This window comes from Lytechinus variegatus, chromosome 2 (genome assembly GCF_018143015.1).
Source record: "Lytechinus variegatus isolate NC3 chromosome 2, Lvar_3.0, whole genome shotgun sequence".
In the NCBI taxonomy this organism is placed as follows: Eukaryota; Metazoa; Echinodermata; class Echinoidea; order Temnopleuroida; family Toxopneustidae; genus Lytechinus; species Lytechinus variegatus.
In genome coordinates, this window is record NC_054741.1 from 1,755,646 (window position 1) to 1,783,222 (window position 27,577).

Genomic DNA, 27,577 nt, shown 5'->3' on the forward strand with positions numbered 1-27,577 from the left:
TTTAGCGAAAAATAGAGGTAACGTATATTTAATTTTATTTTTATCATTCCTCATTTAATTATAAATTTGTCTGTGTATATACTTCTATTTTAATACACGCGGAAAGCCTTCACTAGTGGATATTCCAATCTCCTCCTCAGTATTCAGCGGGGGGAAGGGGGTTGTTACATGTGTTCAAAGTTCAAACCCCCTCAATATTTTTATACCCAACCCCCCTAACAATGTTGAAGACCTTTTTTTTTGCTTTTCAAATTCTGTTCAGGTATGAAACGACCTAAAATATGTGGCGAAGCCCTTTTTTCTGGTTGTCAACATTTTATTCAGTTTGACCCCCCCCCCTTCAAAAATCCTGCATACGCTATGGTTTTTATTATAATGACTCGCTATTCCACGCATTCATTTCACCTCCCCTTTTTTCATTTTTTTTTAGTTGCATTTGCGTACCAGGATCAACCTGTTATAAATATTGACGCAAAACGATCAGTACAAGCAATTATACAATTATTCCAAAAATATACACTTAATATTAATCAATTTAGAATGGATTATTCATTTTTACCGTCTATTCCCTAACTTTTCATTGTTTAGCAATAATGGAACAATTAACACGGGAATTTAAGCAAGAAGATCACACTAAAACACTTCATGTAACATTTCTTGATTTGTTTTTATTAGATCGTATTAGATAATTTGGTCTATTGGTGCATACTGATGATCAGGATAATGGGAAATATTCATATCCGCAGAAAAGGGAAATCTGTCCTTACGATTATGAGTTGAATTCTATGCTCAGAACTCTCAATGAAGAGTGCAGGTGGTAGGGGCATGGAGTTATTCACATCTCCATAGTAGGGGGGGGGGGGGAAGGGGCGCACGACGTCCTTATTGTGATGTCACATTTTCTCAGTGGAATGACAGGTATACAAAACTAAATATTAAAGACCTCTCCATGTTTCGTCCTTCTTGCCTCCTCCCTTTTTCTCCTTCTTTTCCCCTTCCATTTTCATTTCACTACTTGGAAAATCAAAGAGAATGGTCGCCATGTCCCCTGTGGAGTCATTCTGACGGCATGAATAGGACAGGACAAGTAAATAAAGTAATCCTTAAAAGGTTATCAGATTTTGTTATTTATTTATTTATAAATATATCATTATCTATAAATAATGAAAAACAAACAATCATTATTTATAAATAATGTAATGCCGAACTATTCTTATTTACAAATAATGAAGTATGCATTGAAACTATATATGAATAATTAGAAATGTTATTTTATATAATAGTAATTAATTATAAATAAAATGTGAATTATATATAAATAATTGTTGTTATTTAATAAATAATGATAATATAAAACAATCGGCGCCTCATAAATCTCCTTATATCTATCACCCACTCCCCATCCCCTTCTCCCACTTCTCTCTCACTCTCTCTCCTTCTCTCGTTCTCTCCCTTTCGCAGGGTTAAATTTGGTATTGAAATAAGAATCTATTCATTGTAATACATTTACAGTAAAATCACCTCAATTAAAGCAGATGAGTAAAATGCAATATAAGCAAGGCATCATCTCCATAGTTCTTTCTATATCCCTTTGAAAGTATTTTAATCGCGATTATGCAAAATCATTTCTCGTCTCGTAACTTTAACGATTTTTTTTCATTCACACTTGATTTGTGTCGAATAACGCAGATAATAAACATGACCTGAAAGTACAATACACACAGAGCGAATCCATTCACGGTATACTGACTGATCACTCCCACTTTGTGACTACCATGGATACAAGGAGGAAACACAAGGGCGGATCAATGCATAATAACCCAGAAAGACTGGTCATAGTCATTAGCTAAGCTGAATAAGGAAATGAATTTACGGTGACTACACTAATAGTTTATAAGGAAATGATATACTTTAGCCATAAACAAATCATTAGAGCACAGTCTACAATCAACTTTCAAGCATACCACAATAAAGCTTAGAAGATGTCGCCTTTGACGGATTGCCGTCGCATAATTTTGCTGTTTACCATCGTCTTCTCTCCCGGTGTGTGGGGAACGGAATTGGAAGAGAAAAGGGTAAACGTTGATACCAGTAAAGCTCTTTATTTTAGGGAAACCCGTGATTTATCAGCCCAAAATAGGGTACATAGGGTCGGACAAGGTACAATTATTGGCGTCGTATACGAGAGAACATCGTCATCATCCTCGGCATCGTTTGGAAATGTCGGCGGTGAGGAGAGGAGGTTGAGGAGAGAAAGTGATGATGCAGGTCGTCATAGGAGCAGACGATCAACAGATTTCTCCTCAATGGATGAAGATGCTATCGTTGCTAAGCACAACGAGGGAAGGAGTATGGTTTCACCCGAAGCTGCCAATATGAAGACTATGGTAAGATAGAGAATATATATATATATATTATATATATATATATATTATATATATATATATATGATATAAATATATATATAATATATAGATAGATAAATATATAGATAGATAGATAATGTACATAATAATAATAATAATAGCCAATTTTTATAAAGCGCTTTTCTCAGAATGGCCCAAAGCGCGTTGCAGCATATTATTACCCCGGTCATAGGATTCATTTCAATCAAGTACGAAAAGTGCACAATTTCCACTCCCTGGGGAGCATTCCTTGCATTCGTGTCAGCCACATTATGGCGCTGGCAAAATCACAACATACAATATCTTTCGTGAAAGAAAAAATGTGTGTCAATGGGGAGCTATATACAATCTATAGTAACGTGGACCGAGTAGGTCCATGATAGGAAGATCGTTCCTGTACATAATTATTCTTTTTGTTCGATAGAGAAAGGAAAATGTTTCAAACTCTAAAGAGAAACGGAGTGGAAATAAGATGGAGGAACAAAAACTATTAAGGTGTCAGTTTTGAAGTTTCCTTTACAACGCGTGCTCTTGCTCATGGGTAATCACAGGGTCCAGCTTCAAAGATGGGTTCATCTTCAAACAGGATCCCAGCAAGACGAGGCAGTGCACAGCAAAAACTGTGGTGTTAACCGGTGTACATAGAGGACCACACCGGTTATTTTACACCGGTGTTAAATTGGTGGTGTTATTTTTACACCTATAGGTGTTATTACAACACCTTTTGGTGTTACATTTACACTCTTTGGTGTTATGTTTAATCTCTAGGGTGTAATTTTAACACCTCAGGGTGTAGTCCTCTATTAACACCAATTGATGTCAGTTTTAACACCGCAGTTTTTACAGTGTGGAATTGCATCCCTTCTTTCACAGTAAAATTTCTTCGTTATGTTTTCTTCTTTTACCTTTCCTTTCCTTCCCGTATTCATGTAATTTGCCACTTTTTGCACCCCACATTTGGTTATGGCGCACGGGAACACCTCCCATGTATACCCCCCACGGACATGGACAGACGAAAATATTTCTCTTCCAATCAATGACAAGGTCATAATGCATATTTCAATCATCAACATTGATAATATAATTTGAATAGAATGCAGAAATATTCTTCGCTTTAACGTTAACAGAAACTACCAAAAATGTTAACCGTGCGTATTATCCTGAAATTGTGTTTCAAGAAAAGAAAGAAACTCATAATTTCAGACATGATTAATGCTCTAAACATTGCTACATTACCCTCTACCATACGACGCCAAAAAGATCAAATATTCATTCATGCTTGAGCAAACACTGACAATTTTTATCCGGAGTGTTACAAAATAATGGCTATGAGCCAAAATGAAGGAAATCGGAAAACGATAAAAACAGTAGTCTGACGTGAGTACTTCCAATCCGATGATTTGCTCTTGCTTTCATTAGTGATTTGGTTAGAAATATGTGTGAATTATTGCAGTACTTTATCTGCCTTTTCTTTTCAATGAAGATTATCAATGTATAATTACCTTTAAGATATTGTTGCAGACAGGGTGCTATTATTATTATCATGCCAGCATCTTTAATGTGAGTCTTTTATTGAGTATGCTGTGAACAGGGACAGAGGAAAAAGGAAATGCTTTTTCTAGTAATGTAGGTGGCTAAAAGGTAGGTCCATGCTAAAAGTAAGGCAAACTTTGCAGTCAATTATGCCCTTCTAAAAAGGAGCGACATTTAAAAACGTACATCATGTACAGTATATGCAAGAACTATTGAACTATTGACGCAAACTTTAAACGCATACTTTGAAACCGTTTAAAGTAGTAAAACAATTATGTACAATTGAATGAGAATAATCATAATCATGTTAATACTATCTTCTCTAGAGGTAACACCCACAAGCAAAACGAAATTAACATGATTAATTTGTCAGATGAGTCACCAGCTCAAATCCGAATGGAGATCCGGTTCCCAAACTATCCCAATTTGGGATAGTGATCAAAATCCTGGGTCATAATAACTATATACACAAACATACTTATATCAACATTAAAGGGATGGTACGGGCTGAAAGTATTTATAGCTTAATAAATAAAGTAAAATTCACTAAGCAAAATGCCGAAAAGTTCATCAAAATCGGATAACAAGTTATTGAATTTTAAAGTTTAGCATTATTTTTTATGAAAACAGTCGTCATGAATATTCATTAGGTGGGCTGATGATGTCACATCCCCACTTGTTGTTTTGTATTTTATATGAAATTAGGTTTATTCATTTTTTTCCTCCAAGAACTAGAAAAATTAGGTAAACAACTGATTTAGTGCATTAGATGTTTACTACTGCAACTTATTTCATTATAAGGGAGACATATTATTCACACAGGAATGAAATAATGAAAAAATATGATTTTATGTAATAACATAAGAAAACGGAAAGTGGAGATGTGACATCATCAACCCATCTAATGAATATTCATGTGGACTGTTTTCACAAAGTATTGCTAAATTTTATTAAACTTCAATAACTTCACTTATTTGTTATTCGATTTCGATGAAATTGTCCCGTAAAGTATACATTCTATAAAGTGATTCCTTTTTTTTCCTTACTAAAGAAAATTTTATTTGACACAGGAGACAGACTTTATAAACACTGACGTCCTTTAAAGGACGGAGAGGGGTGGGGTAAAACGGGACAAGAAAATATCGCTCCTTCGAAAAGCCTCTTTCCCTGTGATACACAGCAGTTAAATCAAGTGTGAATGGCATTGCTAAAGAGCATGAACTTATATCGTGGTGATGCTAAAAGCATTCAGCAAGTGCAAACCATTCTACCTGTGCTCTTTATATATCGGTCTTGATTATTTCAAAATTTGGTGAATCTGATTATACGAAAAAGCTGAAAGTTCTACCAATGAATCCCCCCGCCTTCAATAAAGTGATAAATATATTTAAGAAAAAATGCATAAATAGGTTTTAAAAAAAGATGAATAAATAAGAACATTATGAACAGCAAGTAAATGGAATTATATAGATAATGTTGAAAAGGTTCACATGATTATTTATGTACATATTATGTACGAAACAAACTCCTGACCCGCCGATGATCCTGTCATGGGAAATGGCGTAATAAATTTAGTTAGTCTATAACTATATACTGAGGTATTAAAAAGGATATGTACTAACATCCTAGCGAAATACATTTTTCCTTTGTATTTACATTGATGTCAATCTTCATGATTTATATAATACTTGAAGGGAATGAAATATTAGAAATTAATATTACATTGAAAATGTATATACAGGGACATCTCTTTGGCTTTACAGAAATGAATTGAGGAGTTTTTATTTTCAGCACCTGGACGTGGGCCCCTTGATGAGTCATCATTCCACTATACGGTGTCTCCCAGTGGAGCATGCTGTCCATCTCCCACTCATGAGTTATATTCTTCCTCGCTTTCTTACTTATCTATTCCACCTCTGTTTATGAATAAAATGTCAAAGGGATCGCAGGATAGAGATGAGATTAATCAAATCGTATATGGGTTTCTGTTGCATGGTTTTAGACTAACTACCCATTTATTACTGTTTAATTCTTCCTACCCTCTCCACCTCAAGTCAGGTTGTTTCAGAATTTAATTAACATTCAAACGTAATACGAAAAAAATGTAATTAAAATCAAATTGCGAGATCAGCGAAGCGCGCAGCACGAATGTGCAATTATTCATCACGTGATTCAGATTCAACCAATCATACAGCAATATTTCTAGTATGTGATGCGTGCTCAAAAAAGTGGGTCTATTTGCTCACTGTCAAAATGTGGCTATACCGTTATTAATAACAATGTTGCCTTGAAAATATTTGAATAATGAATGTGAATATCATTTGAGAACTGCCAGCAATTTAATTATCTTTTGGATTGCAAGCTTAGTCGATTCGGGCCATGTCAAATAGACTTATTCCTCTTTTACTTACAGAACCCCCAAGACGTTTAGATAGACCCATATGTAAAGTTTCGTGTCACGTTCACTCAATACCAATGTCAGGATTCAAACCTCTCTTGGCAGTTTTGTTTGTTCATGATATGGTTGTTAAAATATTTGTACCCACAACTTCTTTCATCGTCATGGCGGAATACCCGTCTCGAAGACTTTTTTTATTATCATTATTATGCCAAATATGTTGGTCTTAAAAAGAATATATGCTTTTATGGAATGAGGGAAATAAGTAAGGGAAATTGAAAAAGCCATAATGATATTTTTTTCATCTTCCCTCACGGCAAGTAAAGGCATAATAATAGACATGATGGTTCGCTCAATTCAATTTCTCCATACCAGTAGTAGTATCGATTGAGTGTATTAAAGGTCAAATGCAGACTTTATATACACAAACGTATAGGATATTAAAGTGCAGGCCAGATGCATTGTAGTTGGTTTTGTAATTAAAGCTAATGAGAGGAACACACAGAGCATATTTGTATATTTATATATATACATATATTCAACTCACATTCTTAATTTAGAGCTGTCAGTGACCACAAAATATAGATACTGATAAAATATAAATAAAATCGCAAAAACAAGTGGGTGACCACGAAATCAGTGGCAAAATGAGTAAAAAAAAATGCTGAGGGTGCTAGATGTGGCGTATTGAGCAAAATTTATATAACGTTGCGAGTGAGCGAAGCAAGCGTGCAAAAATTTCGATACTTATATTACAAAAATTCATTTTTTTTTCAATTATTTACAAAAAAATATCATATTTCATCGTTCTCTCTTTCCTTTTCTGTCCTTATCTATTTTTTTTCTCGGTCGTGGGAAATTCGGGGCGGCAAGAGTCCCACAAGCCCCTCCCCCCATCCCTTCCATCTGTACGCCCCCGGGTGAATTCACCGTTGTCATATCATCTTCATGAAAAGTTATAATATACATTCCTGGTTTTAAATGAATAACAATTGATATTGAACAGAAGAGACCAAGTATATCAAATATAGTGATTTTTTAGATTACAATTTGATTGAAAGTGGAATAAAGGAAATTAGGGTATAACAAGGAACTTAAAAGTCATTGTCACCATTATAAAACTCTCGCTCTCTCTTAGAGTAATCAATGACTATGGCAACATTATAGCACTCTTGACAATATTTATTAATAGGGTAAAACACAAAGTATACACACAAATAAGCATAATCATAATCATAAATCATTGAGTATACGTTATACGGGATGTATATAATTTGCATTGTGTATGGAGGTAATAGTGTTGTTTATTATGAATATTTTCACTTGACCTGCTTCGGTAGCTTGCCAACTTATGCTGGTATTGGGATGGGTTCATGGCTGTAATTTGATGACTTAAGATGATCAAGATGAGAGATTGTGGCAGTTCGGCCTACACTCTTAAAAATGTTAACATACTGTCAACATACTGTCCACACAACAATTGGTTATAAAATTTATCCAACTCTGGGTAGTTTCCACCCAAAGCACACATCATTGGTTTAAAACTACTCCAAGAATGTTGAGAGCGTTCTGCATTGGTCTGTAACCTTTTGGAAGAATAAACTGTGACTGAAGAATTTCCCATGAAATATGTATATCACTTATAATAGGGTTTAGATGTTAAACCGTTTTCCCCCTATTTGGGAAGCCCTTTCTTATAATTTCCGGATTCTATGTCATCTCAGTTATCTTTTGTGCATGTCTCTGTGTGTCGGGTATTCCTTTAAGATGTCTTGATAGACTCTGGGAAGTTATCATAGGTGTAGACTTGGCTTCAAATTAGACTTCCAATGATATCTTAGATCCACCAACCAAAATACAAGATTAATATACGTTCAACAGGCAAAATGGTTTAGAATACCATCGTCACACCTTAAATCACCTCTTTTACCCTCTTCATTATTCTATTAAATATCTTAGAGATTTCAAGAGGTCTAAATTTGTCTTTAGCAAACATATCACCCGGCCATCTCTAAACTTGTGTTAATCATGTTGACTACCTTCCCACTATAGACATCATAGAGCAGAGGTGTTGTTAAGTTAGTAGACAAGCAAACAGATTTTTTATTTACTCGTCGTCAAGTGTAAAGACTCTTTACTTTCAGTTATGATGCCACCGAGGCGGCGGCGGCGGCCCAGGGTTCTTGTATTTGCTCTTACTTGTATCATATTATTTATTGGCAGAGGATTTTTCTCACATGCATAAGACTTAGCGATGAGGAGTCTCGACAAATACACGACTCCACGTCTAATGATGGGTGTATTTTATCGGCACTTAAACCGCAATTCTATCATTATGTTCTATACTTTTCTGCTTTCCTGTCATCCATAAACGAGAAAATCGTAAATGAATATCGAATTCTTTCCTCACATCAGTTTTATTTTCATAGAATTGTGCATTTTCCAGTACACAAAACAAAGCAGTTGTCTTTGTTTTATCCGCAAAAATCCTATGGGCCTATTCTTTTTTAAATTCTTTACACTTTTTTTGTCGATGACAATTAAAGCTCGATGATCTCTCCTACTGCTGGTTCATTGATATTTCTTAGTTTAAATTTGTTCTTGTTTGGTCAAATGCTGGATGGAACTGTCAACCTTTTTTGTTTGCTAAGCGTGAGATAAACTTCCTCTCATTCAAATAACATTTCCTAAAGCTCTTATCCGAAAAAGTCATACCAAAGGAAATGGTTAACTGGGCCATTGTCGATAATAACGTCTTTCTCCAAGCTCTCATCTCCTTATACTCGCCATGTCGTTTTAAGATATTTGACATGTCAGATGTCGAATACATTAATGCAGATACTTTTTATGTCATGATTATGCTGTTGGTGATTGATCGCATTTGACACAATATCACATTTATAACAGTGTACTGTACTTAGATGGATTGATGGATTTTCTGCGCCTTTATTTACCCTTCCCCCTTCCATCACTCCCTCCCACCCCTCCCTATCGTGGCAATCACGTTTTCATAATGCAACCCCTCCCTCATGTCGGCTCTTCTTTTCCATTCTCTCTACAGGGCTGGTATAGAATCATTATATCATTCTATAAAGTGCAATCTGATTAAAAAACACAGGTAGTTTGCAATCGGAAATCATTGGTTCAAACATTGACAGAAGAAAAAGGACAGGTCGTTTAAGGCCCGGTCACATTGCCAGAACTTTGCAGGAGCGTTCCTGGAGCGGTGAAAGAAAAAAAGTTCACCACCGTTTAACAAAAGTTGGCCCTCGTTGAGGCAACGCCAAATATGCTCTACCACCGCTGATGGTCCCTCCTACCAGGGGCGTCGATCCATTTTTCAGATGGGGGGGGCAAAATTATGAATCAACGTTCTATAGGCGCTTGATCACACAAAACAAACAAACTCACCCCCCCACACACAGACATAGGCCTATATATATATATGACTCATGAGAAAGAGACACATATCTCACCAACAAATTAATGCGAGTGCGAAGCGCGAGCTGACAATTTTTAGTATACTGACCTGAAAGCAAAAAAAGGTATCTGTTAACCATGTTAACTGTTTGTAGTAGCTCGTGAGGAGGATACATATCTCAATAGACAGATAATGCGAGTCATATATACAGGCCTGTAATCCAAGCTGTGGGAAAGTTACAAAGCGATGCAGAGATTCGAGCCCTGGTCACGTCTTTTGGATGGTGACGTTAAAGGTCGGTCCCAGACGTAAATAATCATATCTGATTAGTACACACACAGCGATATATAATTCTCCAACAAAAGATTATTGCAAATCGAAGCGGGATTTCTTTGAGGTTTAGAACTGAAAACGGGACTTTCTATTCACTTATTTAATCATGAAAAGTAAGGGTTTTGCTACAGAAATGATGCGAGCGCGAACCGCGAGCTGAAAATTTGCATATTCCAATCTGAAAAGAGGACATTTTGAGCACGATTTAAAATAAAGAACGAGTCGTGTATTTCAATCTCGCTTGCTGATTTCTGTGTAACATTACAATCTTATTTGAGTTTTGCACATGCGGAATTATTGGGCGGCAAAACGACATGCCCCCCCCCCCGCAGGATCGACGCCTCTGCCTCCTGCATCTCCTACCGCTCCGAAAGTTTTGAGCTACACAAAATATTGCAAGCGGTGAGGAGCGGGCAATTTTCCGCTCTGGCAAAGTTCACCGCTAGACGCAAGTTCCTGGACGCCTGGGTCCGCTAGGCCAACGCATAAATTTTGAATGCTGGACCACCGCTGCTTCGCCAGCTTTGACCGGGCGGTGATTAAACGTTGCACAAACTTTGGTGGAGCGGTTGTTTAAGCGTTTTACGGGCGGACAAGGGATTGCTGGAATGGTGTCGGGCGTTGAAGCAGTGATCCATTGAAGTGATGAGCTTTGGTTTGGCGTTGGTATGGAGGTGTTGGAGCAGGACCAGAATTTAGCTATAGATACGGGGAGAATAATGAGTTCTATTATAGCGCATTTCAGACCTGACAGGACTCTCAGAGCACTTTATAGAAATAAAAATAATACAACATACGGAATTACTTAGAATAACACTTAAACAACATCAACATTAATCAGTTACATTATGACATAAGTATTGGGAAAGGTATATTTGAATGATTCATTAAAGAGAAATGTTTTAAGTTGGGATTTTAAAAGTCCAGGATTATTTTGTGATGGGAGAGTACTGGGGAGAGTAATTGACACATGAAAAATAAATGCGCTTGAATTGAAATGAATACAATGACATGCAAATTTGTACCTATATCATTTTCATACATGTTTAAAATGTCTTTATTTATAATGATTACCAAGAAGCTCATTATTGTCTCCTCTTTCACCTTTCTGATCAATTTTGATCAGCCATCAGTACTGACTATCATTTCGCATGAAATGATTCATAAAGCCAGGGTTACAGCAAAATCGAAATCTCCCGAATAAATTTAGACCGATCCTGCCGAATATGGCCTGATTCGGATTGATTCGGTGGATTCGGAACCTATTCGTCTTTGATTCGGGGATCTCCCCGAATCAGATACGAATCGGGCCGGAATAGGTTCCGAATCAGAGCAGAATGGCAACGAATAGACCCGAATCAACAGTGGCCATCCCGAATAGCCGTATGCCAACCCGAAATTATATCCGAATGGCGACCCAAAGTTAATGTCGACCCGAATCGGAACAAGTATGGCCGAATGCGTCAATAGGTGTAATCGGATGGATTAGCAACTGATTCGATTCCTGTGTGACCGAGGCTTAAGGGCCACATTCGCCTCGATTCTGACCACCTTTGGCTAGATTTGACTATCATTTGCTTTTGCTATTATTGGGGTTGGCATTCGACTTTATTTGGGATGGCCTTTATTGATTCGGATCAATTCTTGGCGATTTTGCTCTGATTCGGGATCTCTTCCGGACCTATTCGTCTTTGATTTGAGTAGTTCGCCGAATCGGAGACGAATAGGTTTAAAATCCACATGATAATTCCAATCAGGGGCAGAATCGGTCTAAATTTATTCATGAGAACTCGGTTTTGGTGTAACCCGGGCTTAACCCAGACTTTTCTCACATCATTCATCTATTCTTATTCTGGTATGTTCTAATTGACATAGTCGTGATGTTTAGCATTTTTATAATTGCCAGAAAATGTGGTCCTGATGGGTGTTTCATAAAACTGTTCGTAAGTTAAGAGCGACTTTAAGAACGACTGGTGATCCTTTCTTGTGGTAAATATTCATTGGTGATGGTTTAGCGCGTAAGAAAGGATCACCAGTTGTTCTTAAAGTCGCTCTTAACTTACGAACAGCTTTATGAAAATGTCGTCCTGATATTCAAACGCAAATCCAGGATTTTCTGGAAAAGTACGCACCAATACTGTTCTGTAGATTTTCTACATGTCATCACAAATAGGGGATATTTCACAGTGTCCTTATTCTAAATTTCCTTCATTTTCAACGTCTTTAAAGAAGGGAGTTGTAGATGCATGTTTTGGGGATTTTAGTTTGGTTTTCATGTCGAAAACTGCAAACATTAATATCATAAGATTGTATATTGTTTGGTGAGCAAACACGTGACTCTAAAGTGACATTAAAATCAATCGTATGTGCATAATAGCATATTTTGCTCAGCCTATATTGACAGTCCAATTTACATTACTGAATGAAATAAGCATGGACGAAGAAAAAAGGAATTAATTATACTCCAAGACTCCGGAATATATCTTTTTTATGGTGGTTACCGTTGAACTCAATGTCTATATGTAATTTGTGTGTAAAAGTATGACATTGTCTTCTTCCCTTCACCTCCTTTTTCATAATTGACAAGTCCCCCCCCCCCCTCAGTTTACATTGAAATCGATCAACATAATACATATCCCAATATTTTTTTGTGTTTTTACCGATTATTCTATTTTCTCCTTACATAGCATTATCCCCTTAATTATATTTCTGAACCTCGAGTGCAATATTTAATCTTACTATTACGTTCTTATTATATTTTGTTAATTCGTAGGTATATAATTCAATGTATTTTTCCTTTTTTCTGTTAACTTTGTATGTGTCAGTCTTCGGACTGTTTTACAATGTCTTTCATAATAAACCGAATTGAATTGAATTGAATAGTTATGCCACGCCCACAATGAGAAAGAATTTGAAGCATAAATAGGTTAATACAGCATATAGATGAAGACAGTGACGTAACTACGGGAGGGGGGTACGTGCCCCCTCTTCATCGGCTAGTAAACAAAAAAAAAACACCGGGGAAGGGGGGGGAGAGGAAGAGGGGTATTAAAGAGAAACATAGAGGAAACAGGAAAAATTAAGAATACTTTTTTTCACAATTTGATGAAATATGATTTATTTATATTTGTCCATTCCTCTTGACGCACGCATTGAACATGTTGAACATACACAATCCCTTTCAAAATTATTAAATGAAGTTTAAACATTTCGTTTTTAAATTATACATCAAATATTTCTTTTCCAGCTTCTATTAATTTTTTTTGTGACTTACACACGTTTTTAGTCTCCATGAATAATTCTAAAACAATCGCCCATTTTTAGGTGTGAATATTAAAATTTTCCAATCCGCTCTTCGCGCTTGGGATATTTGATTTATCAGATGTGTCTCCTATTCATGAATAAAAAAAAGTGCTCCGTAAGATCTTCCTGTTTATACGACGATCAATCTGGAGAAAAATAGCATGTGTTTCACGCTCGCATGAATATTAGAAATGTACTTTCTTCATCACTGTCCCATAATCTCAAATGGTGCCCCGAAGATTGTAGTTATTATTCCTTCGTTTTTCATTTACATTTTACTTTTTTTCTATTAGGTTTGGAACATAGCGTTAGCATCGATGGCACAGGAATGGTCTGACGGCTGTTACTACGAGCACGGTAACCCAGAGAATGACTCTGGCTTCTCTGCTGTGGGCCAGAATCTCTACATCAAATGGGGCCTTTCCGCACCGGGGACCCCTCCCGATGGGACGGCTGCTACACAAGCCTGGTACAATGAATATCAGTTTTATAACTATGATGATGGGACATGCCAGGCCGGTGAGCAGTGTGGGCACTATACCCAGGTAGGTGGACAATCTCTTGTAATTTGACAATCGGGTAATCATTCAGGGGCGGCGGAACGTATTTTTTTGGGGGGGCAATGCCGAAAATGGCACTGATTATGTCAAAATTGGCATTTTTGTGCAAACGGATATTTCCACCAGCATGAGATTATCATGATTATTGTGAAGTGTGTTTTGTAGTAATTAAATTGAGCAAGGTCTTTTTGAATTGATTTTTGATCGATACGATGTATATTTAGGCTTTATTTTTTCCGTGAGAGAGCGTACGTAGCGAGGGGTTAGGACAAGTTTTTAAATTTTAAGTTGTAAAACTCGCTTTTTGGTAAATTATGGCGCCAATTACTGTTAGAAAACGTATCCGAGAGTGATGTTACGAGTGGGAATCGTAAGCTCAAACTTTTGGATATTTGGTGTAAAAGGACATGAAAATTAATCATTCCGCAACAGTTTTTGTGATCATGAAAAAGATGGGTAACTAACCAAAGAATTAACGAGAGCGCGAAACACGAACTGAAAATTGTAATACTGACTAGAAAAGGAACATGCAAAGGACTGCATTTTATTGACTCATGAATAGGATATTACCTCACAAATTGAATAATGCGATCGCGAAGCGTGAGCTAAAAATTTGTGATATTCCAACCTGAAAACTTTTAAGCACTTTTTGTAACCAGGAACAGAATGAGTACCTTACTAAGCAATAATTGATGCGAGCGCGAAACACGAGCCCAAAAATTTGTAATATTCCAACCTAAAAAAATTGACATTCTAAACTTTTTTGCAACAATGAACAGGATAAGTACTTTACTGGATAATAATTGATGCGAGCGCGAAGTGCGAGCAAAATTTTTTTTTCTAATTCAAATGTATTATGTCTTACTTTAAGTGTAATTCATTTTGAAAAAGGGCAAATTTCATTTGGGAAAAAGGGATTTTTTTTGGGGGGGGTACAGATGTACCACTACACCAGGGTTTCCCCCGACTCTTATACGAATAATGCAGCGGTTTCATGACGTGTAAATGAGAGAATGGAAGTGTAATTTATCTCACCCATGCAGGCTATATACTTTATGGATTGGTAAGACTTTTGATTGTCCCGACTGTTGCTCTCTAAATCAGTGTTGCTAGGACCAAGCTGAACAAAATCGCTCAAAACGCATAATCACTATTCTTTTTAAAAATTCTCGTGTAAATGAGTGTCTTTATTCGTTCAACGGCATGTTGATCTAAACCTTAGAGGGGCACAAGATGACACACACACTTCATGAATTCTGAAAAGGGTGAGCGAGTAAAGTGAGCAAATAAAACTGAAGTTTGATTAAAAAATATCTAATGAGCTTCTGAAAATAAGACCGCTTGTAGTTACAATAATATTCAGAAGTAAAAAGACATATATATCAAAACCGTTTTTTACGGTATATATTTTATTTTTATATTAACGAAGCACCTTGTGAAGTTACAGAAAAGGGGCACAATGGGTCTACAAATTAAGAAAATATCTATTCAATTCATTGAGCATAATGTTTAATTGCAACAAATGGGGTTACAATAATTAACAGAATGATTTCAGTGTATCTTTTCTATTTAAAATATTTGTTTCTAATAGTGTTTATACGTTTTCATAAATTATAGAAAGAAACTAGAAAATATTGATATAAAACTTAAATTTATTTATAGTTCTTAATATTTAATAATTTCTTTGATTTAGAACGTATGGGCATCGACATACGCAGTTGGTTGTGGGTTGACATTCTGTTCTACAGCAACGGATGCCTCTGGCAATGCCTACAATGGTGCTTGGCTCATAACGTGTAACTACGGACCCGCGTAAGTTGGTTTGTTTACGTGTTCGTTTGTTGTTTACGATAAGCCCACAATAGAAAGGTCATTAAAACGATTTAGAAACTTATCCAAGAAATACAAAAAGAATGATAATCATATGAGATTCCACAAATAATGATGTACACGGTTCAGAGCAAAATAGAAGGTAAACACTTATCTGCCATCGAATATCGTAAAATAAGTGCCATAATTTTTATCAAAAATGTAAATCGTTCGCATGTTATTTACTTTAGACGTATATTAATTCGTTAGCTGTACTCCAAATAAGTCTAAATCATAAAGGCTTTTGTCAAGCAAATGCAAATTAAAATACCGACCTTTAACAAAAGTGATTTGTCTGCAATAACAAAAGTTCCTTCTAAACAGAAGTGACATATTATTTCATTCTATAGAGATACACCTCATTGGCTAATCTACTTGAATTTAACAGCCTATTAATTTCGTCCTAAAAATTTGATACCTATAGTGGTAACTATGTAGGCGCATCCCCTTACGTGAGTGGGCCACCGTGTACCAAATGTGAGAGTGGCAGTGGTCTATGCAAGGATAATCTATGCAGTAAGTAATAATCAGGCGGATATAGCTTTTTATTCCAAGAGAGGGGTTTGACCAAGAAATGTGACAAGCAAAAAAAAGAGAGTGTTTCACTACAATTGAAAAAAAGGGGTTGACTCCAAAATGATGGTCTTTAATTTTTCACTTGGCAGCCAAGGGGTGGTGGGATGGGGGGTGATACCCATGCCCCCCCCCCCCCCCGTTGATCCGCCACTGCCAATATACATTAAATATACGTTAAATATACCCATTTACTGAATACCCTTTCCAAATCCTCCATCCAACCTGTCATTGCTTATGGAAGCTCTGTATGGGGAAATTGCTCATCGAAGAATCGTAATCTTTATCAAACGGATTAACAAAAAGAGCTTCTCGTGTAGTCACTAAGAATTATGGTGTACGTGATATTAGTGTTTCAAAATTATTTAAAGATTTAAAATGGCAAGACTTTGAAACGCGATGAGATTATTTCATAAATGTACTTAGATTGAGATGGAGGGTGCACTGCTGCTGCTGCTGCTGTGTAGCAGTGCTCTCCAAGTTTACCTCCGTGGACTTGATTAACACCTTAGATGTCATGACAATACTGTTACACCTTTTTATATAACCCTCAGGGAGTCTTTTGAAGATACTTTTGTGTTTTGAACGTGCTTTTTCATGGATTATGTGACCGTTTTCGCATGAGGATATTTTGTGTTTCATGACTTTCATCTTGCTACCTACTCACTGTTGTTTGAGTACATGCAGCTACCTCTACAAGGCGCAGAACTTTGATGCCCACTCAGCCATGATATTGAGTAATTAATAACTTTTTTTGCTACACAAAGGGAGTGTTTAGCACTAACAATTACAGTTATATAAAATACTTTCACTTCTGCACCACATATACTCAATCATCTACTTTTGCCGTTTGGATGTTCTCTCCTATTTTTGTCTACACTTTTCTGCACACATTTGTCTATGCACATTATTCCTCTCACTTCCCTGCTTACACTAGGACTATTAACATTCCTTTATCTTGATGACCTCGTCGATATTGTTTTATTTTCTCTCGCTCTGTCTCTCTACACATGTGTGTTCATGGACCTACTACTCTAGTCCATGGTGTGTCCTAGAAGCTGTAGTCTTCCGCATCAGGCGTATTTCTTGTGTTTTTGAAGAGCATCAGATTGAATTGTATATACACTTGCTTATATAGCGCTTTATATCAGAAGTCTCTAAACTCTTCAGTAATGCAGCAGAACTACCCTGGCTTTGGCAGAGCAGCTGTTCCGTGTTCAGCGTTCCAAGGAATAAATTCCTGCCAGCTTGGTTACCCATTTACCTCACCTGGGTTGAGTGCAGCACACTGAATGTGGATAAATTTCTTGCTAATACAAAAAAATGCATTTATATATACCAGCTACAATTCTCACTTTTGGACATGGAAGATGCAGGCGTATACTATACAAGTGCTTCATGGACCCTACTTTTGTTGAGTCAATGAATAAGATGTAGGCCTAGACTCGTTTGTGTGAGTGGGGAGTGGGGAGGGTTGTAAGGGGGTGTGTGTGTGTGCGTGGCTCATATTTATGTCATGAATTTTGTTTTCTATTATTTGTTAATTTCATTTTTATGTTCTTTCCATGTCTCATTTGGTTTTGAATATGTTACTATCAAATCGTTTAAGCGCGTAAAATACTTTCGCTCTCGGATTTTATATTATCATAATTCCGTGGCCACCTTTCAAACAGCAATATATCAGGAACATAATCAAGTCTTTTTTCGTGTTTTATTGTCTGGCGACGTTGAAACAAATCCCGGTCCAAACTATAAATTCCCTTGTGGTCATTGCGAGAAACCCGTTAAAAATAACCAAAATGGACTGTTGTGTACCACTTGTCAAAAGTGGTATCACACTAAATGTCTCGAGATCTCTTTAAATGAATATACTAGGCTGTATCAAAACCCAAATGAGAATTGGATATGTTTAACCTGTTCATTGCCGCCATTTTGTGACTCAATTTTTACACAATCCTTAATTGATGTTCAACCCACCTCAACAGTTAATGCACCTCCTATCCCTGAATTTAACACACCTACTGGAATTGATAAGGCTATTTTATACAAATCATTTAATGATATATTTAAAGCAAAAGGGTTGCATTTCGTTCATTTAAATATCAGATCCATTTTACATAAAATTCCTGAACTACGCGTCCTTCTCTATGAAAGTAGAATTTCAGTAATTGCAATTACAGAAACATGGTTGAATTCGTCCATAAATAATGAAGAAATTTATATCGATGGTTATTCTATATTAAGACGAGATCGTGCAGGCGACCATGGTGGTGGGGTCTGCCTTTATATTAAAAATGATATTGCATTTAATCTAAGAGAAGATCTTACACCTGATGGTATTGAATCATTGTGGATCGACATTCTATTACCACATACAAAGCCTATTACTTTAGGTGTAGTCTACAGACCCCCCAGAGACAATCACTTTATTGATTCTCTCCATGATATATTGGACATATTAACAAAAGATGATGAGGTTATTCTTTTAGGGGACATGAATATTTGTCTATTACAACAATCAGCACTGACCAAAAGATACAAGAATATTTTGAATTTATATGGTTTTAGCCAACTTATAACAAAACCCACCCGAACTACACCTACCACTTCTTCATTAATAGACCATGTAATTTGTAGTAAAGAAGAAAATATTTGTCAAAGTGGTGTCTTTGAAATTGGCTTAAGTGATCACTTTTTAACGTATTGTTCAAGGAAACTTATCAGGCCTGTATTTGGGCAGCATAGAACTATAAGCATTCGATGTATGAAAAACTATTGTGAAAATGATTTTAATTTCGCTTTATCTCAAATCAATTGGTCTGTTATATTTGAATGTAATGAAGTGAATATTGCTTGGTCACACTTCAAAAGTATTTTCATGTCAGTAGTTGATAAGTGTGCACCTTTAAAACAAGTAAGAATTAAGCAAAGAACAGAAAGATGGATGACCAGTGAAATTATTAGTTTGATAAGACAACGAAATATAGCTTTCAGGAAAATGAAAAAAGATATTGGTAATTTAGAACTCGAAAGGAAATTTAAACTATTGCGAAATGTGGTACAAAGGAAAGTGAGGAAAGCTAAAGACGAATTTTTCCAAAATCAAATTGAAGACAATAAACATGATTCTAGGAAATTATGGAAAAATCTCAAAGAGTTAGGTGTAAAAAACAAACAAAAAAATATTCAGAAAAGTGTTATTAATATTAAAGGGGAACTTTGTCATGATAATCTAAAGATAGCCAACGAATTTAACAATTATTTCACAACAGTGGCAGATAAATTAGCTTGTGAGCTCCCCATTACGGACAGAAGTGAGTTTGGGGCCGACAGTCCTAATTTAAAAAAACTTTACGACAATAAAGGTATACAAAAAGGCTGTTTTAATTTTTCTCCTGTCACAGAAAAGTTTGTATTAAATGAATTATCCAAGTTGAAAATATCAAAAAGTACCGGACTTGACTTGGTTCCTGCTAGATTTTTAAAGGATGGTGCAAAAAACGTCTTTATTCCTTTAACTTACATTATTAACCTATCTATTTCAACTTGTACCTTCCCTGATGAAATGAAAATCGCTAAAGTCACACCATTACACAAAAAGAAAGACAAAACTCATGTTGGGAATTATAGACCTATTAGTGTGTTAAGCATAGTGTCGAAAATTTTGGAGAAATGCGTGTATTCTCAAATTGAGAAATACTTTAAAGAATACAAAATCATTTATGAATTTCAGTCTGGTTTTAGGAATGGTTATTCTACTGAAACATGTTTAATTCACTTGTTGGATTTTGTTAGGAATGAAATTTCCGAAGGCCGTTATGTTGGAATGGTTCTTCTTGACTTACAAAAAGCATTCGATACGGTTAATCATGAAATACTCTTAAAGAAATTAGAAGTGATGGGTTTGAATTTAGCATGTTTAAAGTGGTTTAGGTCTTACTTGACAAATCGCCGCCAAGTGGTATCCATGCAAAATGTACTCTCATATTCTATGCCTATAAAGTGTGGAGTTCCTCAGGGGAGCATATTAGGTCCCATTCTTTTTATGTGCTATATTAATGATATGTGTATTTGTGTTAATGAAAGTAAATTACTTTTATATGCAGACGACAGTGTTTTACTCTATTCTGATACAAGTCCTAAGCTGATCGGTGAAAAACTTAGCTTAGAATTATCAAATTGTGTTAAATGGATGACAGATAATAAGCTTAGCTTACATGTTGGTAAGACCGAAAGTATTTTGTTTTGTTCGCGGGCTAGGTCTAAGCATACAGATGATTTCAATATATACTATAACAATCAATTAATTAAGAGACAGAATTCCGTGAAGTATTTAGGCCTGATATTAAATAGTGATCTCTCATGTACGTCTATGGTTGACTCTATTGTCAAAAAAGCTAATGCTCGCTTGAAATTTCTATACCGGTATCAAAATTGCATGAATACGAAATCCAGACGCATTTTAAGCTTTTCATTAATACAGTGTTTATTTGATTATGCTAATGCAGCATGGTACTGCAGTCTTGGAAAGGTTGATCAAAAAAAGTTTAGAATTATTCAAAATAAGATTGTTAGATTTATTACTTGCTTACACCCAAGAACACATGTTGGGAAGAATGAAATCGAAAAAGCTGGCCTTCTTCGCATAGACTTGAGGTCGCAACAACTTATACTTCACCATGTTCATAAAATTTTCTATTCAAACGAATATCATTACATCTCAAAAAACTTTACACGGTCATCTAATATTCACGAGCATGAAACAAGAAATAGTCTGTTTAACTTTGTTGTACCTATGAGAAAAGGTCAAATTGGCAACACATTTTATTATAATGGTATACATTTTTGGAATTCCCTCCCTAATCATGTTAAATCGGTTAAGACTTTTACACAATTTAAAAGAGTATTGAAACAACACTTAAAAAATGTCCCCACTCTGTAATGTTAAATATTCTTTCTAATTTCATGTGTATCATGTAGTCTTATATATAACTATTTAGTTATGATTTATTTTAATAATCAACTTGTTTTACATTTTATCATCATCTTCTGTTGTTTGCGTGAAAGTTTGATGTCAAACTTATTTGTACTTTTTCATATCTTAGGTTTTACGATTCATGAATCTTGTATTAGTTACGATGCATTTAGCGCTATTTAAAAACTGATTATAGTATAATTTTCATATGTAACCTAGAAGTAATGATCGTTTACTCAACCTGTTTTACAATTATTTTAATCATATTTTGCGTAAATGGTTTTCATGGCAAACTTATTTGTTTTGTCTTTTCATATATTAAGTTTTACAATTCTTCGTGTAATTTCAATGGTCTAGACTTAATTGATGTAGTTTGTAGATTTCTATAGGTGTTTTTCATATATATGTACATTGTTGTCAATTACTGATGTTAGGACCCCATTGGAAATAAGCCATCTCGGCTTTCATGGGCAATCCTGTCAAGGTATACACTACTGTTCATATTTTTCATGTACTTGTTCACAGTTACCTGACAAATAAAATCAATCAATCAATCAATCGTTGCATACATGGCTCTGCACCACTGAGACTTTACAATGAAATAGAAATGTTTTATGACAGACATGGTTTTAATACTCGTAATGCTGATTCTTTAAATGTTGTCCCGCCAAAACAAAATACCGAACTTTTCAAACAATCCTTCAAATACTCAGGTGCAAAATCATGGAATTCTCTCCCAAATGAATTACAAAATCAACAAACACTTAACTCTTTCAAGAGAAATTAGAAACAAAAATATTTTTGAACAAGATTAATATTACTCTTTAATCAGATGGTTTAAAAAAAAATGACTAGAATAATTATGCTTACTTTTTTAATTATTCATGTATTTGATATGTTAGTCATATTAATGTTTTGAGTTTGGTTCAATGTTCTCCTTCTTAATATTCCTCTTCTCATTATTCTGGCATTTCTTAATTGTTTCATTTCTTTCTGACTCCCATGCCCTCTATTATCGCTCCATCACTGGAGTCGACTATTGCTCAATCCTCCGTCGTTCATATTTCTCTGACATTCAAAAAATTGTTTTTTCTTCCAAATCTCGACTTATCACATTTCTCTTGAATCAAATTTTTGTCGTACTCTTAAGTTTTTGCTATTTTGTTTGTTTTATATCCATTTTGTTGCTTGTATATGAATCTTATGATTATTGAATTTATTTTACTGATTGTATTTTGTCCTTCAGGACCATGATGTAAAACAGCCATTGTGCTGATACATGTTTTTATCCTGAATAAATATTTTGAAATGATAAAAATAATAAAAAATAATATTTTAAAAACATCATGATCATAGACCCTTTTTCCTTGAGCTAGTTATGGTTATTCTGACATGACATGCATGGACAACCATCGATAACAAAGAGAGAAAAAAAGAGAAGGGGAAAACAACATGTAGTGTGCCAATCACATTAAATCCACTCATTATCAGATTCTGTCCAATGTTAAAGCAATCACTGGCTGTACATTACGATCATCCGAATCAGTTTTTAATCATTTATCTTTGATTTTATTATAATTGACGTTTAGACTTCCTTTTTATTTTGTTCAAATTTTGTGATGATTTCAATGTTTTTATTTTTTCTTTTCCAAGGTGACTGTTCACCCTCAGAAGCTGAATGTGGTAAGTATAAACACACACAAAACTTAAGAAATATCAGCATGATCATCATCATCACCACTACAGCCATTCGTCACCAATAGCCATTCGTTAGCACAACATCATCCTCATCATGAACATCAGAAATATCAACATCATTATCATCACGACAACAGCCATTCGTTAGCACGACATCATCCTCATCATCAACATCATTTTAATCACTACCACCTTCAATCATCAGCACATCATCATCCTCATTATCAACATCAGAAATATCAACAGCATGGTCATTATCATTACCACAATCTTGAATCGTCATAACATCATACTATCATCACCATGAGAAACATCATAATCATTAATTATAAGTCAATAATCAAAACATTATCCTCATCATTATCATCACTGTCCTTGTCACCCTTCGGGTCGTTGCCAACATCGTCAAAATCACATTCGTTATCCTCCTCATAATCAATGGCAACATCATATAATCTCATTCATAGATCAATTAACTAAAAGGGTTGAATCTTGGATGATTATTTCCTCGTAATCCTCATCCTTTCCACCTCCTCCTCTTCTTCTTTCTACTTCATCCTAGTAGACAGAGCAAATAAAACTCATCATCATTAATCAACTAAAAAGCTCGATTCGAAAGATGCCCCTCTTCAGATTCCAAATATTTAATGAAATTGAGTCCTCTTGCACCAACTCCCTCGGGTTACAGACAAAACTCAGGACTTGAGACAGGAATAAAAACAAATGGCAAAAAACCCACATTATCTCCTTCCCCTCTCTCCTCCTTTCTTCCTTTCTATTGTCCTCCATCCTTCCTGCCTCCTCTTGACCTCCTCTTACTCTTCCTCATTAATATTACTATCATTTTATAATTAATGCTATTGTATCTGTTGTTGTATTTATGCTCAAGAATGCAGGGCCACTTGTGATAACTGCGGAACACTAAACAGTGACTGTACATGTACATGCGCAGATGGCTGGCATGGCTCCGATTGCGCAAGTAAGTGTACGATTCAGCCATTATCCAATCCAGAAAGCAAGTTTTAACTTCATGCTCCATGAGAGATGATGAAAAGATGATGATATAATGTCCACGGTATATCATTTTGTTCGAGTTTAAATTAAACTAAAACTAATACTTAATCATGTTAATTGAGTGTTTATATCTAATTGAAAGGTCATCTTGCACACATCGCCATTGAATAATACAGTAAAACGATTTGTATGTACATATTCATTTCACCTGCAATAATAATAATAATAAATGTGTTATCTTATTGTAGTTTCATGTTGAATAGATAGGAATTCGAAACGATAAACTTTTGAATGAGTAAAATAAAAAAAAAATAAATAAATACGAGTTTGAAAAATATGTATTAAGGTCAAGGAATAAGCAGCCGTATTTCTCATTAACGATTCACATTATTCCACGTGTTTCAATAACAGCTCTGAACCAGAATGAATTCTGACACGTTGATTTGGATGTCCATTTATTTTTAGCTTACTGTGAAGATACACATGAATACTGTGGAGCTAGTCCTGGCTGGCCTCTCAGCTGGTGTGATAGGAGTTACGTCATGGATGGATGTCCTGCATTTTGTTCTTTATGTAGTAAGTATGACATATCGCTCCCAAACAAAGTCAATTTTCTACTTAAATCAAAATTTACATCATGGTACTTCTTTCATGTCGGATTGTCGACAGCCGTATTGGCTGTTTCTGATACAACAAAGAAAACGGACCAGTCAATTCAAACCGTGTTTTTCTTCATAAGATTATAATGCCTTGCAATTTAGGATTCATCAGTTCTGTTTGCAAATTATTTTATTTTGTAATACTTTTAAAATCCTGAGTCATAATCCCGCATTTCATAAAAAAATAATGTTCTAGATATGACTTATCTCAGGGTTAACTAGCCTTGTAAGGTAGGTCCGGAATGACGATATAATAATTAGTGGGTGGAAAGAAAAAAATATCGCATTCTATAGTTGTGACCATGCAGAATATTAATATATTGCTTTCTCTTCCTCCCCCCCCCCCCTCTCTCTCTCTCTGTAATCATGTGAATAGATGCTGAAGACCCAGATTTTGTGTGTAGTAAGTATATCTTCTCTTCTATGATTACGATCAATAATGTGGTAGCATAAAGGAGAGAGTTTTTAATTGTTTACATTGAAAGTTTTCAGTATATCAACATCAATATTCCACGTTTATAGTGGAAGTCCACCCTGACGCCAGGTTGGCAATAATAATATTAGATAAATGTGAGAAACTTAGTATCAGGGTTTGGAAAAAAATCTTCAAAGAATAACTGAAATAATTAGTTTTATTTTGTGACATAGCATTATGCTCTTGCGATTTGCTCCGGTCACAATATCTCAGAGGGCATACAGTTAGACTCCCGACTCACTGGTGGATCGGGAGGGGGGGGGGCATAGCCGGCCCGTGCCCCCCCCCCCTCTTTTATATGAGAAGCAAACTTAAAATGTTGTAATGTAAAAATGCTGTTAAAACTGAAGCATGCCCACCCCCTTCGAAAATGAAGACTTTTTTTGCTTGTTAATTTTTCGGGGACGCAATATCCTTAATTTTTAGTTTGGGAAAATCCTTGATCCGCCCCTGTTCTTATATATATGGTTCATGGCTTGTTTCACAGAATGCAATGTACTATCTATGAAATCTCATACCCTATATAGAATAATTACAGTCAACTTGTCAACTTAGGCCTACTCTGATTCATATACTTCATAATTATATCTTGCTAAGGATCCAAAGTTCAGCGATTGCCTTCAAATATTCTCACTTTCCAAAAGAGATAATATAGCATTTATTACTTGAACGTTATATAAACGGGACTAATGCACTTAAACCTGTTTTTAATTGGATTTTTTTTGCTGTGAACTAATGATCGAAAAAAGAATGTGGTTTAGAGATCTCTGTGATATGGCTTTATAATTATGCTCAAATCATAGAGCTATTAACAGCTCTATGCTCAAATTAAGGTTTATTGGTTACGTTGTCGATCGATTTGGTTGATCAATACGTATAAAATTTATAGGGCACTTTATATGGACTGATAACATATTTTTGCTTCACTGTGTTTAGAATATTGTTTGAAAAAGCCCCAAATATTTGAGATTCAATTATTCTACATAGGAAATAATGTGATTGATAAGATATTTTGCACTCATACATGTCTTACACAGATTTTTTACACATCTTCGAGTACATTCCATAATACTGATATCACCGCCAACAGTTAATTGTGTGATGATTAGATAGTAAATCCATTCATTCAAATCTAGGCGCACCGTCGAGTACATTCTATTATAAGAATCCTGCTATATATATATATATATATATATATATATATATATATATATATGTATATATATATATATATATATATATATATATATATATATATATATATATATATAGGCGAAAAATTACAAGACGATTTGACGTTGCTGATTTTGTTTCGTTCATTTTTGTATAGAACCCATGAAGAAGGCCTAAGGCCGAAAGCTCGGGTATTAAAATTGTGGTCTATCAGCAACGTCAAATCGTCTTGTAATTTTTCGCCTATAAGTAGTTGGTACAAGACACAGTCGTCATGTTAAAGAGTGGATGCCTGTTTACATTTATATATATATATATATATATATATATATATATATATATATATATATATATATATATATATTGCACTCTTGTTATATCGTATATATAAATTACCATCGCTTAAAAATTAGTGCAAAATTCTAGAGCGAGAGGCTGTTATGTGCCATATCCCATTCAAGAACTTATATGCTAACTCATCATTCTCATCACAAAATGATCATCATTGTGTCCTCTTCTGGTTTTACTTTCCTATATAGTCTTGTTCTTTCTTTTATGGAAATTTCTATATTTATTACATATAGCCCTGTTCTTTGGGTTGTCATTTCTTTGCATCTGCATGTGGTGTTTTTTTTTAACTTGATAGTTTCTTTAAATTTACACTAGTCAAGTATGTAATCAAAAAGGCTGTAATTTGGTTCATGTACGCAGAAGTAGCAATCAAACGTATAATGCTTTGTTCATTAAAATTATTCACGAAAATATTTATGTTATCTTGTATGCGTATGTAATCAGGTCATCGTCATGTGTTCATTCACAGTGGTATTAGCCCAATAATATTCACAATCGTGATACGGACCTCATCTCACCTTCGGACTATTTGGCTCAAGCGCACAGGTCACCAATCTTATCGCACTTTAAACAAAGTTTGCACCGAATGTTTTCACACTTTAGAAATTATCATACCACTAGACATGGAAAATAATTTGTGTACAACACAATATATAACTTTCATTAGACCATCACACAAATTTAGAGCACCATTGGTGTGATCATTTCAAGCATTTGGCTGTCCAAAACAGATTGGTGCTGCTCCTACTGATTTTTCACACTGTCTTTTGTAATATTACGCACAAAATGCTAAATTAGCTCAAACAACCCCCACACAACCGTCAAGTTCCACGCCTG

The 27,577-nt window shown here is 35.2% G+C and overlaps 1 protein-coding gene across 2 annotated transcripts in view; it reads left to right on the forward strand.

Annotated features, from left to right (window-relative positions):
- Positions 1-1,814: 1,814 nt before the first annotated feature.
- The window catches only part of LOC121407037, a 30,238-nt gene continuing 4,475 nt past the window's right edge, over positions 1,815-27,577 (forward strand). The window contains exons 1-8 of one of the 2 annotated variants that reach the window (XM_041597942.1): positions 1,815-2,387; positions 13,687-13,938; positions 15,647-15,765; positions 16,247-16,338; positions 23,024-23,053; positions 23,958-24,047; positions 24,548-24,658; positions 25,118-25,144. In XM_041597942.1, coding sequence (XP_041453876.1) covers positions 1,983-2,387; positions 13,687-13,938; positions 15,647-15,765; positions 16,247-16,338; positions 23,024-23,053; positions 23,958-24,047; positions 24,548-24,658; positions 25,118-25,144 — 1,126 coding nt within the window. In that variant the 5' untranslated portion in view covers positions 1,815-1,982. The remainder of the gene's footprint in view (positions 2,388-13,686; positions 13,939-15,646; positions 15,766-16,246; positions 16,339-23,023; positions 23,054-23,957; positions 24,048-24,547; positions 24,659-25,117; positions 25,145-27,577) is intronic. The other variant, XM_041597943.1, reaches the window with a different exon arrangement.